Raw genomic sequence first — 14,639 nt, forward strand, 5'->3', positions numbered from 1 at the left:
CCATCCCTTGCAGAAAACATAATTATTATAGAAAAGTAAATACTGTGCAAAAAAACACCACATAGGCAGTGCTTCTGCACAGCACATGGCCATCCCCTGCCAGATCTGTCTCACTTCACAATCACTCTCCTAGAAATCTGCAGCCTGACTGCTGGCCGGCTTACATGTGCTGCTCTTCCTGCCAGTATTGTCCTCATTGGCAACAGTGAAGGCCAAATAATTCCCCCAGCAAAGCCAGCAGCTCCATCCGTTTTCATTAGTCTATTGGTAACTGTGGAAAACAAGAAAATCATGTTATACAGGGCCAGTCTTCACAGCAGTGAAGCAAGATGACTTATTCATCTAGCTAGTTCCCAATGCCTTTTGCTGTAAATCAGCACAAGTCCCTACAGAGGAGCTCAGCTTCTGAGAAACCTGATCCACACAGGAGACTGCAGCTATGAGCCAGTGCCTGGCAGCACTCCTGCCAGCTTTGGCACCCAAACACAGCTGCAGAAGCTGGGGCAGAAATCATTAAAAGAATCACAGAATGGCCAGGGTTGGAAGGGACCTCAAGGATCATGAATCTCCAACACCCCTGCTGCATGCACGGCCACCAACTTCCCCATTTAATATTAGACCAGGCTGCCCAGGGCCCCATCGTATCTGGCCTTGAACACCTGTAGAGACAGGGCATCCACAACTTCTCTGGGCAGCCTGTTCCAGCACCTCATAGTAAAGAAATTCATGTGGGACACAATAGTAAGCCACCTTGCTTGCCTTTAATTTCTAGCAGAGGAGCAGCTGTTCTACAAAATCATCTCCCTTCCCCTGGTAGACTCTTCCTGCCCCAAAATCCCCACGTGCAGCTGATGCGCCGGGGGCAGAATAGAAAGGCCCGGTGCCCGACCGCCGTTCGCACTGAGCCCGAAGGGCAGGAGAGGAGGGCCGGAGCAGGGCCGGGCGGAGCGGGAGGAGGCGCCGGGCAGAGCGGGAGGAGGCACCGGGCAGCGGGGCACTGCGGCGGGCAGGAGGCGGCCATGCCGTTCGTGGAGCTGGAGACCAGCCTGCCGGCCGAGCGGCTGCCGCCGGGGCTGCCCACAAAGCTGTGCGAAGCCACAGCCACCATCCTGGGCAAACCCGCCGAGGTGAGCGCGGGGCCGGGGGCGGCGGGCGGGGGGCTCCGGGGAAGCCGCGATGTGACCGCGCGTGTTCCGGCAGCGGGTGCACGTGACGGTGCGCAGCGGGATGCCCATGGTGCTGTCGGGCTCGGCCGAGCCCTGCGCACAGCTGCTCGTCTCCGCCATCGGCGTGTTGGGCTCGGCGCAGCAGAACCAGGGGCACAGCGCCCGCTTCTTCGACTTCCTGACGGCGGAGCTGGGCCTCGGCCCCGAGCGGTGAGTGCGGTCCGGTTCGGCTGCGGGCGGCCGCTGGGGGGCGGTGTGGCTACCAAAGCTTGGCTGCCGACGCGAAGGGCTCCGGGGGGGGGGCCGAGTCCGGGGCGGCTCCGGCTTAAAACACGGCTGGGCCGCTCAGCGAGCGGCGTGGGGACCGCTGTGCTCTGCATGTCAGTGACTCCGGCTGGGATCATCGCTGCAAACCCGGTGCAAATGGGCCTTCCTGAAGGTAAGACGTGTCCCCTCTGCCCCCTGTCTGCTAGTAGGGATGTTCGCTGCCCCGGGCTGCTGTCAGGACAAGTACCTGACTGGGCGATGAGCTACGTGGGTACTGCTGGAGTCTCTCTGCGGGCAGTGCTGCAGTTCATTCTGCTTCGGGGTTTGTGCAGATGAGCTCTGCCGCCTGTTTGTACCCTGCCCACACGCGGCTTGTCTCTGCTTCTGTTCAATTAACACCGCTGTGTGAACCAGCCAGAGCTTAGGGAAGATTTTCTAGTTGGTTGCAAACTGGGAAGGGATTATAATTAATTCTAAAATAATATTTTTCTTTTGCTCTTGTACCCAATAAGGATCATGATTCGCTTTTTCCCGCTGGAGCCCTGGCAGATTGGCAAGAACAGAACAGTCATGACTTTCCTGTGACCCCTCAAGCGGCCGTTTGGAACAAAGCAGCAATGAAGAAACCCAGAGATGGCCTGCTCCATCTACCTTGTTTCCTCTTAAATCAGCTCTAATAGTTCTGCACCTTCACCTATGTGATTCTCTTCTGCTTTTGGACACTGTGCACAATAAGAGTGGGGCATTCAGCTGTACCATTACCAGCAAAGTAGTTCAAAGTCCTTGTCTGAAGCCTTTCATGTAGCACAAAGGGCTCTGCAGGTGCCTCAGCCATTAGCAATCTGGAGATGGCCATGCTTAACAGGCTGAGACAAAGCTTTTCTTGCAAAAGTCCAGAATTTATTTGGCTTTACTGAGAACTGCAGAGGTTCTCCAGTTTATCCAGATTACCTCACGTTTTGTAGTGCAGAAAGATCCTCCTTTCTGTTTCTCTGTGGCAAGAGGTGGCTCCTAGGCTGGCTGAGGAGAACTGGAAGTATTCCTTAAATTATTCTGTTTTCAGGCTCCCAAAAAGCCCTTCCTGGAAAGAGGTGATTGTTGGAGACAAGCTTATGCATTAATTTCATTGTTTATTTAAGGCTCGTGTCTGATTTTGTGCTCTGTGCTCTACCATTGCCAGTTGCAGGTGGCTGCTCCCACAGAGTTCTGTTTGCCCACGGAATCTTTGTGGCTGGCTATTTGTGTGTCGGTGGCTGTGTGTAGAGGATGGAGCTGCTAGTGAAGAGTTGCACTGTGCCACAGGAAAATGTTGTGAAAATTCTGCCTCTGCTGCCTTTAATCCCTGCTGTTAACCCTGGCGTTCAAAATAGGTTGCATTTCTTCACTCTTACAGGGAGTTTTGGAAAGGGACAGACATCTCACTGTGCCCCATTGCTGATTTTTCGTCTGCCTGCCCTATGCAGAGGGGCTGCTGTAGTTGTCCACAAGGGACTGAGCGCACAGGCAGCATTCTGCCTATGGCACTCAAAACCTTAAAACTTCTGTTGCACTTTCACTCTGAAGTGTTTTGGATTTTAGGACCTACATGCTCCATCACTTTATAACTGGAATGTACGTGGTATTTTACTAAAACAAAAGCACAGTAATGTTATTTCAGCCTTCCACATGAGAAGTCGTACTGCCTTTCCCTCCACTCTGGGACTTTGTCAGGTGCCAGGCACAGAAGCAAAGAGGACCTAATTGCATGCCCTTGAGAGGTAGAGACCATTAAACACAAGGCTGAAGAGTCTCCATTCCTTCATAATCTTGATTAGATTTTTGTTTGTTAATGTCTTGAGCTCAAGCTAGTTGAAAATACCCCTTCTAATTATCACTTGAATTTGGTTATTCCTTACGCAGCATAAGGATCTTCTGTGTTTGCAAAATCCCCCCTCAGGGGGAGCCGTGCTGTCTGATTAATAAAATGTATCAAAACCTGTTTTGATGAGTGTCACTTTGTTGGCTTTTTTTCTTAGCTTAGTGCTTGGAGACAGAGATGCTGTCTGCATGGATCCCTGCCTTTTCTCAGATCTCCAACTGAGTGCTTTTGAAATAGGAAATAGACAGTGAACTGAGCATGAGATACACATGTAACTGCAGTGTATTTTGTTGTGTGGAAGAAGGCAGACAGCCCTGGTTTTGCCAGGGAGATACAAAGGTGCTTGACCTACTTGATTGAAATCTCTGACATGCAGAAGGTAATGTACCTTTAATCCTGCTGTGCAAACTGCTCCTTTCTTAAGGGCACGTCTGTGCCATGAAAGGGCAGCAGTCTTTATTTCCACTACAGAAACCTATTTCTGACCTGTGCCCCAGCTTTGGTTCTTTTCCTCAGTATTGGCTGCTGTCGAACTGATTTCAGATTTGGTTAGTGCAATTATTTTAGAGCTTATAACATTTTCTCACATTTTTGTTGGCTTTATGTTTGGTAGTTGGAGTCAAACAGATGTGTTACCTTTACCCTTCCCCCCCCACCCCCCCAAATTACTATACAAAGTCCTCTTTGCCTGCATTCTATATGCAGATGGTTCTGCTTCCATGGGATGGGGTCTGCTCCCTGCTGGTTTGTTCCAGAGCACTGTGTCAGTGTGTTTACATACTCAAAGGTAATGACCTGAATACGAGGCCTGTGTAACCACTGCTTAGCTTTGAAATGAGAACCACCTCTCTGTGTATTTACACAAGGCTGAGGACTGGTGGAACGCCGAGCAAACGAAAGGGCACTGCTGTCAGAGAACTATTACAAAGCCACGATACCTTCGGGATCTGTAGGCACAATGCTGTGGTGCAGCAGCCTATGTCACTGACAGACAGCCTTGTTCTGAGCTCCGAGCTCTGAGCTCTCTCACAAAGTTCATGCTTTCAAGACTAGGAGAATTATTCTTTATAGTGCTAGGATCTGCCTGGAATACCAACAACCCGCTTGCATTTTGGACTAATTTCCAAGCCCCCGCGCTGGCTCTGGCTGTGCCCTGCAGGTAGCGCGACTCACAACGCAGCAGCGCTTTCCCGCCTTGAGGCACCTCAGCCCCGCCCCGCCCCGCTCTCCCATTGGTTGTCTGAGGAAAACCTGTCCAGCCAATGAGAAGCCGCCTTATTGACGACGGGCTCCGGGGCCCTGAGGGAGGTTGCCGTGGAGACCGCCGGTGGGGCCGCGTCTCCGGGGAACCGGTTGTCGCCTGAGGGAGCCCGCTTCTCCGGGAGCCTAGTGCTGTGCCCTGCTGTGCCGGCAGCCCGGGGGCGGCCCCGCCAGGTGAGTGTTGTGTCCGCTGTGGCCCCGTGGAGGGGCCGCAGTGTGGCCCTGCCCAGCCCGCCGTGAGGGCGGTGTGAGCCTGGCGCGGCGCGGCGCGGCCTCTCCCGCCCTTCTGTGAGACCGCTGTCAGGCAGACGTGGGCTCCCGCCCGGCCCCGGCCAGCTCCCGGCATCCTGGCAAGCAGCTAGGGGGTGTCCCCGCTCCTTTTTGTTACCGCATTTTGGTAAAAACCAATGTCGCTGAAATGCGGTGAAAACGGAATTTAAAAAAAAAAAAAGAAAGAAAGAAAGAAAGAAAATTTAAATATTTAAAGCACCAAACCCCAAGTGTTTCTTAAAAAAAAAAAAAAAAAAAAAAAAAAAAGCGTGTATGTTTGCAGCGTATGATTCCAAGTATAGCAACAAGGAGAAAAAAAAAAAAGCCGGGGAAGCCCAAACCACACCCTTTGTTTCTGGTTTTGAAGTAGAGAATCACACAATAGATGTCACAGACGATCGTCAAGGGAGCTGCCATCTCACGTTGCAGCCTACTAAGGGAAAAAGGAGGTGTGGTTTTTAAAGTCAAGAGGCTTTAATGGATGTTTTTACCGTTTGATGATGTGCTCACATGTAATAACTACACGTAACTGATGTTGTTGTTTTATTCTGGTATTTTGTACAATTACGAACTTAATTCCAAGTTACTACAACATTAACTTAGATCCATCTATCCATATCTGTTCCAAGATTCGTGCTTGAGTAAAGAACAGAGCTAAAGTTTCCCCTGCTTTTTCTATGCTTGCAGTTTCTTTGGCACTGCAGCCACGGAAGTAAATTGCTGCTAACAGTCTCTCTCCTGTTGACTTCCTGTACAGCCTTGAAGGAGACCATGTGGATTCAGCAAAAGCCTTGAGCACATTTATGGAATAGGCGTGTTTGTAAGTTGAACTTTAAAAACACTTTAAATATCTAATTGAGTTGGGGTCATACAGCTCTGTTTATTTAGATGAAAACGAAACATCTGCACTTTCTGCCAGTACCTCTGGTGTTTGATATTTTAGGAAAAAGATATGGTGATATTTCTTCATATGTTTATATGTTATTTCCATATGCAAAATAAACAAGGACTCCCTGTCTTGAAAGAGATGTGATTTCTTTTTTTTAAATAATGTTCAATGAGTGACATAAAGAGAAAAATGCTTACTTGCTGTGCATTTATCAGTCTGATTTAGCTGGTAGTAAATATTCACTCTAATATCATTCCTCTGTGGTAAGCCAACTTGTCTCTTGGCAGTAACGATGATGTAAGACAATTTATTGGTATTTGATTAAAGCGTTAAATATTTTTTTTCTGAATGCTTTTCTTATGGTCAGAATAAATGTTCTAACCCTGTTTGCTTTCCAGACCTGTTTGCATTTAGCCCACCCTCCTAACCCTGGAGAAGGACAGTGAATATTTATGAACATGGTAAGGATTTACAGATTTTGAGATGTTTTGGAAGAATAGAATTGGAAATTTCCCCTCTTCTTAGGACTAAGAATAAATTGGCACCATCAGAATGTTGGCTTTGAAGTGGTACTAGAGCAGCTATTGGTAGACTTAAGTAAATTTTGAGAAAACCAACCATATTGCACGTGCACATTCTAGAGGAACTATTGCTTGCAAGATGCTCGGAGTCCTCACTGTTGTATTAACTGACTTGGAAGGAAAAAACTGCTTTGCCATATTTTTATTAGCAGTTAATGATACCTAAATTCACAGCAGCTCTTCTAAGATTAAGTAGAACCTTCACAATATGGGAATATGCATTTCACACATTTGCCAAGTAAAGTTAAAATAAAATAAAAAACATCCAGTTTGCAAGATAAACTGAAATGTACTGGAACAGCTGCCCGGAGAGGCTGTGGATGCCCCGTCCCTGGAGGTGTTCAAGGCCAGGTTGGATGGGGCCCTGGGCAGCCTGGTCTGGTATGAAATGGGGAGGTTGGTGGCCCTGCATGTGGCTGGGGGTTGGAGATTCGTGATCCTTGAGGTCCTTTCCAACCCGGGCCATTCTGTGATTCTGTATGAAGGTAACAGCTCTTGTGCCATCTCAATTGCCATTCTAGATTCGAATCGCTGCACTGAATGCAAGCTCCACAATTGAGGATGACTATGAAGGTACCTTCAAAAGTCATAAGACACAGACAAAGGAAGCGCAAGTAAGTAAATCCAGAATTCTCCTAATAGATGTGATTTGTAGGAATTTTGTCCTCTTTTGTTATCTTTCGGTCATCTGTGTTGTTTTGTTGTTAAGAAAGTTGTGTTACTGTCTTATCTTTTGAATCTTTAAACTACAGGAAGCAGAAGCTTTTGCTTTGTACCACAAAGCTTTGGACCTTCAGAAGCACGACCGCTTTGAAGAGTCTGCCAAAGCTTACCATGAGCTGCTCGAGATCCGTCTTCTGCGAGAGGTCAGTGCTCCTTGGGGGATGAAACTCCAGAAACTTTTTATTACATTGGTATTACCTTGTGTCTTACTGGCTAATTCAGAATGTCACTGTTATCAGTTGGCAAGTTGTTTGCTGCTTTTTTTTCTTAACTAATTCCTAATTCTCATGTTGTGTTTATATTACTATTTCCAGGCAGTTCTTTCTGGTGATGAGAAAGAAGGGCTGAAACATCCAGGCTTGATGTTAAAATATTCCACCTATAAAAACCTAGCACAACTGGCAGCACAACGGGATGACCTGGAGACAGCCATGGAGTTTTATTTGGAGGTACAGCGCAGCTGAAAGTCTCACTGGAGACTGGAGACAAACTGGAGTTTCAATGTTTGCATCAATTTGCTGAAATACAGCTGATCACTTTTCAGCAAACCTTTGTGTGTGTGTGTCTGGGTGCTTTGTGCTTTCTGATGTTTTATGGCCACTGTTAGTCCCTAAGCCACTTGTGTCTCACTTAAAAATTAAAGCAGCTGTAATCTCTGTAAACAAGCAGATATGCATGTCTGAAATGTGAGTAACATTGTTTTGCTTTCCAGGCTGTAATGCTAGACTCTACTGATGTCAACCTGTGGTATAAAATTGGTCGTGTGGCAATAAAACTCATCCGCCTGCCTTTGGCTCGTCATGCTTTTGAAGAAGGTCTCAGGTGTAACCCTGACCACTGGCCTTGTTTAGATAACCTTATCACTATCTTGTACACACTTAGTGACTACCCAAGTAAGTACAGTAGTAGACCTTTAAAGAAAAAACTCAATAAATGTGTAATTTCATATTAAAAAATAATGAGATGATGGTAGATTAGGGTGTGATGGAGATTTTTACTTCGTGATGAATTTTTGATGATTTGTATCTGTTCTAATTACCCTAAAAATAAATGCCCAGTGCAGTCTTTGTCAAGAACTATGAATCGATCTGCATATTGATGTTGGGTCTCTGCTTTTGATGTTAAAATATTTAAGCATTTTACCTTTGAGCAATGTCCAGTGAATTAACTGATTCAAATGGTGTTTAGGAGAAAAGTTGCAAGATGGCAGAAATGTTGAGTCTGTTGAGTCCCATCGGTTTGTCCACTGTAATGATCCTAATTTTATTGATGTAATTGCCCATATGAGCAAAAGCTGCTGGGATTCGTTGTCGGTTGCAGCAGTGGAATCTGAAATTAAGGCAATAATATGAAAGTAGTGCATGGTGAGAGTAGTGATTGACCATTCAAATTGTATTTCTCTGTCAGCATGTTTGTACTTTATCTGCAAAGCCTTGGAGAAGGATTGTCTCTACAGCAAAGGATTGGTTCTGAAAGAGAAGATCTTTGAGGAGCAGCCTCTCCTCCGGAAAGATTCCTTAAGGATGTTCCTCAAATGGTGAATGTTATCTTGTAGCCTATACTGCATTTGGAATGTCAACTCTCTTTTGTAATCCCACACTTTGAGTTTTTTGTGTGTTGTTTTTTTTTTTTTAAATCAATCCCTCTTCAAGAAAGAAAACAGCACCTTCTGTTTTCCTTTCATTCCTCAGTATTTGAAAAACAGAGTAGGACAATCTCCATTTATCGTTCAATTTTTAAGTGAGCAATTATTTTTGATGGTGAAACACTTCTGTAAGTGTGCTGTAAAGTTTGCAAAACTGGGTTATTTGGATGCTTGTTTTAACACTTCATATTACACTGCAGAAAAATATAGATCCAGACCTGAAAAAAGCAAACAAACCTTTGTCTTTGTTTCTTAATACTTTCCAGTGACATGTCTATCCATAACGTAAATGTGAGTGCAGCTGAAACGGGAAGAATCATAGATGAAGCACTGGAGCTACGTAAGAAAAGACAGGCTTTGCTGGTGCAAGAGAGAGAGCCAGACCTCAAGCTGATCCAGCCAATTCCCTTCTTCACGTATGTCGTATTTTCTGTTTGTAACACGTTTATCTGAAGCTACTTATGCTGGCAGTTGTGTTGTTTAGGTTTGTTTTTTGTCCAAATGCTTTTGTATTTTCAGTTTTTGTTTGGTCTGTTTATGATTTTATTGTAAATGTGTCAATTTTCAGTCTTTAACATTTCAGACTGATGTTAAAAAATCTTAAGAATGATTTGGTAGCCGTTCCAGCTGTATAATTGGATTTTTTGTTCTAGACTGTGAACTTCAAAGTAGGTTTAGGATTTTAGACATTTTTTACTGTTGATATAATGGAAACTTTTAAACATACTGTAGTTCTTTATTTACAGCAAGTTATAAGGATATTTAAAGTTAAGTACCTCTGTATTGAGGCATTAAGGGTTGATTTTCATAGTGTTGTGTTTCCATGTGCAGATGGAAGTGTTTAGGAGAAGCTTTACTTGCCATGTATCACCACCTCACAACATGTGATCCTCCTCGGCCCAGTCTGGGAAAGAGAATTGATCTCTCAGAATACCGAGACCCCGGTCAGCATTTGGTTCTTTCTCCCACCTCAACTCCTGTCAGTGTCATTCAGCCAACTCCTGTCAGCACCACTGCGGTGGTGACAATGCCAGAACCTGTGTTAGCTTATACTCCTGTGACACCCAGTTTTCCAAGCCACAGTCAGAATTCATTGGAGCCAGGAGCTGCTGTAGGTGAGCAAGGTACTTCAGTTTAAGATTAAATATATTTTTCCAACTGCAGAATTTTCAGCCAGTCTACTTGCTTCAGAGCAGCTTTTTTAATGCAAGTTTACAGCCAGTTTGTATTTGGTTGTGTTTTTAAAATGTTGATATGTTCAAAAGGAAAATGATCGATTTTTCAGTATTTCATTAGAGTAAGATGGTTGCAGACACAACTCATCTTTGTATTTATCTTTATTAATATGTATTATTTTCCTAAAAAGACTTCCCACTTTTTGTTTGATAGTTCAACATGTCAGTATCTTTTTTTTTTTTTTTTTTTTTTTTTCTTTTTTGAAATTCTGGTTTCAGGTGATATGTCTGCAGGAGATAAATCCAAGAAAGGGGTGAAGCGAAGAAGAATTACAGAAGACAGTGGTGAAACAGCAAAAAGGAGATCTGCCAGAGTCCGGAACACCAAGTGTAAGAAAGAAGAGAAGGTTGACTTTCAAGAGCTGTTGGTGAAATTCCTTCCTTCCAGGTACAGGACCTTAAAACTGCTATTCCCACATTATTTTTTTGAAGGACACACCTCCTTCAATCTCATACATGTAATAAAACTGTTTTTAATGAAAGCTATTGAAAACTAATTTAAAAATGAGAAATTTTCTGGTAAGGTGAGACAGAAGACAGTGCAGATGTCAGATTGTGAAGATCAGCAAACAGGGCGGTCTTGGTTTCGACAGAACTTGCAAGTACTTAATCCGTGAGCGTGCTTCAGTTGCTGTGCTTTCACTGTTAAGCTGTGTACAACGTGCCATGCTTAGATTTGACTTCAGAGTGAAGGAAGGAATGAGGATTTTGTTGGTACAGTGTTTTTGTCCCCCTTTCAACACAGATTAAGGAAATTAGATCCAGAGGAGGAGGAGGACCCTTTCAATAACTATGAGGTGCAGTCAGAGATCAAAGAAGAAAATTTCCAACATGTTGGACCTCATAGAATGTCATTTGATTCTACAACATTCATGGAATCTGGTAAAGATTTCACTGCAACTTCTCTTTCACTGTTGGTTATTCTGTCTTGTATGCTTTTCTGTATTTCCATGTCTTGTATATAGAAGAAAGATACACATGTGAAATGAATATATTCATAATAAAATTATACTTTTATCCCAATTAGTAATGTGATTTTGAAGTCCTGGGGACTGGTTAATTGCTGTATGCAAGCACTGTGTTGCATGGAATTGCCTTTTTAACACATTAGAGCCCAATAACTCAATTCTGCCTCTGCAGCACAGGATGATAGTGTGGCCCTTTTGTGAGCTTAGTGCATAAAACACTGTCAGAACTAACTTATTTTAAGTCACAGCTTAGTTATGCATAGCTTTGCTTTTATCTGCTTTCTAGAGAAGCAGGATGTTCATGAATTCTTGCTGGATAACCTGAACAATGGTGGCATCTTGGAGCTGATGATGAGATATCTGAAGGTCATCAGCCAGAAGTTCCTGGTGAAGTGGCCTCCTGGCTTGTCTGAGGTTGTGCTTAGTATCTATACTAGCTGGAGAAAGCACAGTACGAGCCTTCCCAATCCATTGCTGAGGGACTCAAGTAACCAGCATATCAAGGTAATGTATTTTTGGTTGTATCAGTAGTGTTTCTACTTAGTTGCAAATGAAAAAACAAATTCAGAACACTGTGCTGTGTTGTTTTTAGTTAAACACACACAGTGTTGTTGTGTATCAGATGTCAACATTTTATACATCTAGTTATGTGCTATTGTGTATCTGTGTATTTTCATATGTACATCCCTTTTAACAAATGGAATTATGTCTTATAACTTCTTGTTGTGTAAAATTTAGAAGGTCACTACTTTGTAATTATACCATTAAAATCACTGTCCTTGTGCTTGTCTTTTCCCTTTAATCCCTGAGCTTATTTCAAATTTGATCTGTAAATTATAATAAATGTAATGAATTTGGGGGTTTTGAGACTGCAGCGAGCTCCTCTGGATCCATGCCCTGTCAGACCTTTAACAGTTTTCATAAGCTCATGGATTTTACAGATGGATTTGTAGCCCTTCTTCCTATGAATGTAATCAGAAAATAGCATGTTCTTTACTGCACAAAGCCACCTGACAGACACCCATGGTGCTTTCCAGTCTGCTCCTGAACTTTATTCATCAAGCGTTAATAAACCAGTAAGACTAGAATGTGTATTCAGTGTCATGGAAATGATGACTATTTGTAATTTCTTTCTCTCTCTCTCTCCCTCCTTTTTTCCTTCTTTTTTTCCAACTTCACACTTTTTCTGCAGGATATGATGTTGATGAGCCTTTCCTGCATGGAACTGCAATTAGATCAGTGGCTGCTGGCAAAAGGGAAGAACTCTGCAGGTGAGAGTCAGGTGCTTCTTTCTCTCTTCTAAAAATACTGTAGGTAAATTAAGAAACTGTTCCAGGAATTCACTGGATTTTTTTGGAGCTGTCTCCTCTATATGCCGATATCTTTCTCTGTACACACATCTGAAAGGTGCTTATTACTGCTGCGTCATTTGGCTTCGAGCAGATCGGTACTTCGGAAATAACTGGTATGTGGGACTCTTCTCATGGGATGCTGGTAACTTTATGATAAAACATAATTGATTTACAGTTTCTCCACGAAATTGCCCTGCTGTCTCTGTGAATGGAAAGTTTGGTTCTGACTTGCCAGGAATTCATTTCTTGGGAGACCTGCTGCAGTTGTCGTTCGCGTCCTCGCAGCGAGATTTATTTGAGGAGGGCTGGATGGAGTTTGTCACTCGGGTGTATTGGCTGAAAGCTCGCTTTCTGGCGCTTCAGGTTTGTTCTACTCTTGTTTTAACAAAACTTTTCTCAGCAATTAAAAGTCGTGTTATTCTCAGCTCATTTTAAGTGTGAGGATTAAATCAGTTAAACAGTTAAAAGCGTGCACTTTGGGGAATACAGGAATGTTTCTTGACTCAGTGTTTTGATCACTATAAATGGAAGAATTATTTCTACTAATTACTCTTTTGTATTCTTAAAAGAATGGGATTTTAATTAATCCAAATTAATCCTTAGAATTCCACTTGAATTTGATTTCTCTGGTTTGTTTTACCTATTACAAAGGTCACTGATAAGATATACTTGATTTGCTTGCTTTGGTTTGCTTTCTTTGGATTTGATTTCATGTGCAATAATCACATTGGCAATGCCTACACTGAATTTAAACATTTCATACGTGCTTTGGAAAGCCATTCTGCAGACAGAACTCTATTTGTTACTGTTTTTTCCCCTTGCTGTACTTCTGTAGGGAGACATGGAACAGGCACTTGAAAACTATGATATTTGCACTGAAATGCTGCAGAGCTCCACGACAATGCAGCGTAAAGCTGGTGATGACAGCAGCATCGTAATACGATTACCTAATCTGCATGTTGATTCCATAGTCTCTTTAGAAGAGGTAAGAATTGGTTTGCAGGAATGTTTCTCCCTGTTTCACCCCTTTCATTCTTAAAGGTCAATCTATGAAATAAGCTTTCATCACAAAAGAGCTCACCTAGAATTTTTCTAAGAGTAAAGAAACAGGTTCATGGTTTAATGATGAAGTCATGGCCATCATCTCCTTTTCAAGAGACCTTTCAGATCTCTTGGTTTTGTGCAACTTGAGATTGTTTTTATGCAGAATAGAAAGGTTTTTCTATTAGAGGCAGTGCATGTGCAGTGGTAGATTATTAAACCACTGTTTTATTTTCTGTTGTGTGAACATAACTTCCACTGATGGTTACATGAGTTTCCTTTTTCAGCAGTTGGTGTTTTCCACTTAGTAATTTTCATACACATTTGAATAAAAGGATGTTAATTTTCCATTCTTTCTGTGGCTGTTCCAACGCATTTGTGCAGCTGTGCCATCTTCACTTTGAAGTCCATCTGATGCACACATTCTTGCACAGAAGTATGATTTGGGGGTTTGAGGCAAGAAAGTTTATTATTACACAACAGTTCCATACCGTATGATAACTAAAAGCATGTGGAACAGCTGAAATGTTATGTACTAAGAGTTTTCTTCCTGGTCTGCATTCCTGGATGTAGCTGTAGAGTTAGCACAGCTTTATAGCTCAAACATTAGGTGAAAGGCCTCTACCTTTGTATGTGAAGACAAAATGGAGGTTGGATTGTGCCATGTGTGATATTTGCAGATTGATAAAAACCTAAAATCTCTGGAGAGATGCCAGTCTTTGGAAGAGATCCAGCGACTGTATGAGGCAGGGGATTATACTGCAGTGGTGCATCTGCTCCGCCCCACGTTATGCTTTAGTGGAAGAGTCAAACATCTGGAATTTGTGACATCCATACCGGAGAGACCGGCACAGCTGCTTCTCCTACAGGTTTGTTGGTGATTTACAGCCGTTCTGAACCCAAAACTTTGAAAAAGCTACCTAGCATATGAATGATTTCATGGTGTAGTGTACCTGTCCTGCATGAATGACAAACTGTTGGTAGATAGATCCAGTATAACAGCTGCATCTGTAGTCCACATAATATTGAAAATGTGTACAGATCACCTCAGCTGTGGTTGGAGCAGTCAGGTTTTCTGCTTGGGGAAAAATAATCACAAGAAAGACTGACGCTGTTTTAGCTGGAATGAGCCAAATCTGACAGCTTCTTTGCAATCTCATTTACCTGAACTTGAGTATAAAGAAGCAGGAGGGTGTTGCTGTAGTACTGGCCTTGTAGTTGCTGTTCTGACATTTATGGAGTAATTATGAGGTAGCACAAGAATATAAGCTGCATATGGGCAGAATTTATTAAACCTGTAAGTATCGTATTCTTGGAAATGTGTATTTCATGCCTCTCTTATTCAAGTAGAAAATCAGTAATGATTTTTTGAAATTTATGTTCT

The 14,639-nt window shown here is 43.2% G+C and overlaps 2 protein-coding genes across 2 annotated transcripts in view; both read left to right on the top strand.

Moving 5' to 3' along the window:
- Window positions 1–1,019: 1,019 nt before the first annotated feature.
- Window positions 1,020–2,018, top strand: DDT (D-dopachrome tautomerase; the record flags this gene model as incomplete). Its single annotated transcript, XM_079544055.1, has 3 exons — window positions 1,020–1,127; window positions 1,201–1,376; window positions 1,946–2,018. The coding sequence occupies 3 exons, from the start codon at window positions 1,020–1,022 to the stop codon at window positions 2,016–2,018; spliced, it is 357 nt and encodes a 118-aa protein (XP_079400181.1).
- Window positions 2,019–3,661: 1,643 nt separating this feature from the next.
- Window positions 3,662–14,639, top strand: part of CABIN1 (calcineurin binding protein 1) — a gene marked incomplete at both ends in the record, with an annotated part of 92,348 nt that continues 81,370 nt past the window's right edge. The window contains 15 exons of the mRNA XM_079543682.1: window positions 3,662–3,670; window positions 6,813–6,905; window positions 7,044–7,157; window positions 7,329–7,463; window positions 7,727–7,907; window positions 8,422–8,551; window positions 8,926–9,075; window positions 9,491–9,783; window positions 10,114–10,282; window positions 10,640–10,776; window positions 11,149–11,366; window positions 12,055–12,133; window positions 12,390–12,577; window positions 13,050–13,199; window positions 13,936–14,124. Coding sequence (XP_079399808.1) covers window positions 3,662–3,670; window positions 6,813–6,905; window positions 7,044–7,157; window positions 7,329–7,463; window positions 7,727–7,907; window positions 8,422–8,551; window positions 8,926–9,075; window positions 9,491–9,783; window positions 10,114–10,282; window positions 10,640–10,776; window positions 11,149–11,366; window positions 12,055–12,133; window positions 12,390–12,577; window positions 13,050–13,199; window positions 13,936–14,124 — 2,235 coding nt within the window. The remainder of the gene's footprint in view (window positions 3,671–6,812; window positions 6,906–7,043; window positions 7,158–7,328; window positions 7,464–7,726; window positions 7,908–8,421; window positions 8,552–8,925; window positions 9,076–9,490; window positions 9,784–10,113; window positions 10,283–10,639; window positions 10,777–11,148; window positions 11,367–12,054; window positions 12,134–12,389; window positions 12,578–13,049; window positions 13,200–13,935; window positions 14,125–14,639) is intronic.

Source organism: Tetrao urogallus, assembly GCF_951394365.1.
Source record: "Tetrao urogallus genome assembly, chromosome: 17".
Taxonomy (NCBI): domain Eukaryota; kingdom Metazoa; phylum Chordata; class Aves; order Galliformes; family Phasianidae; genus Tetrao; species Tetrao urogallus.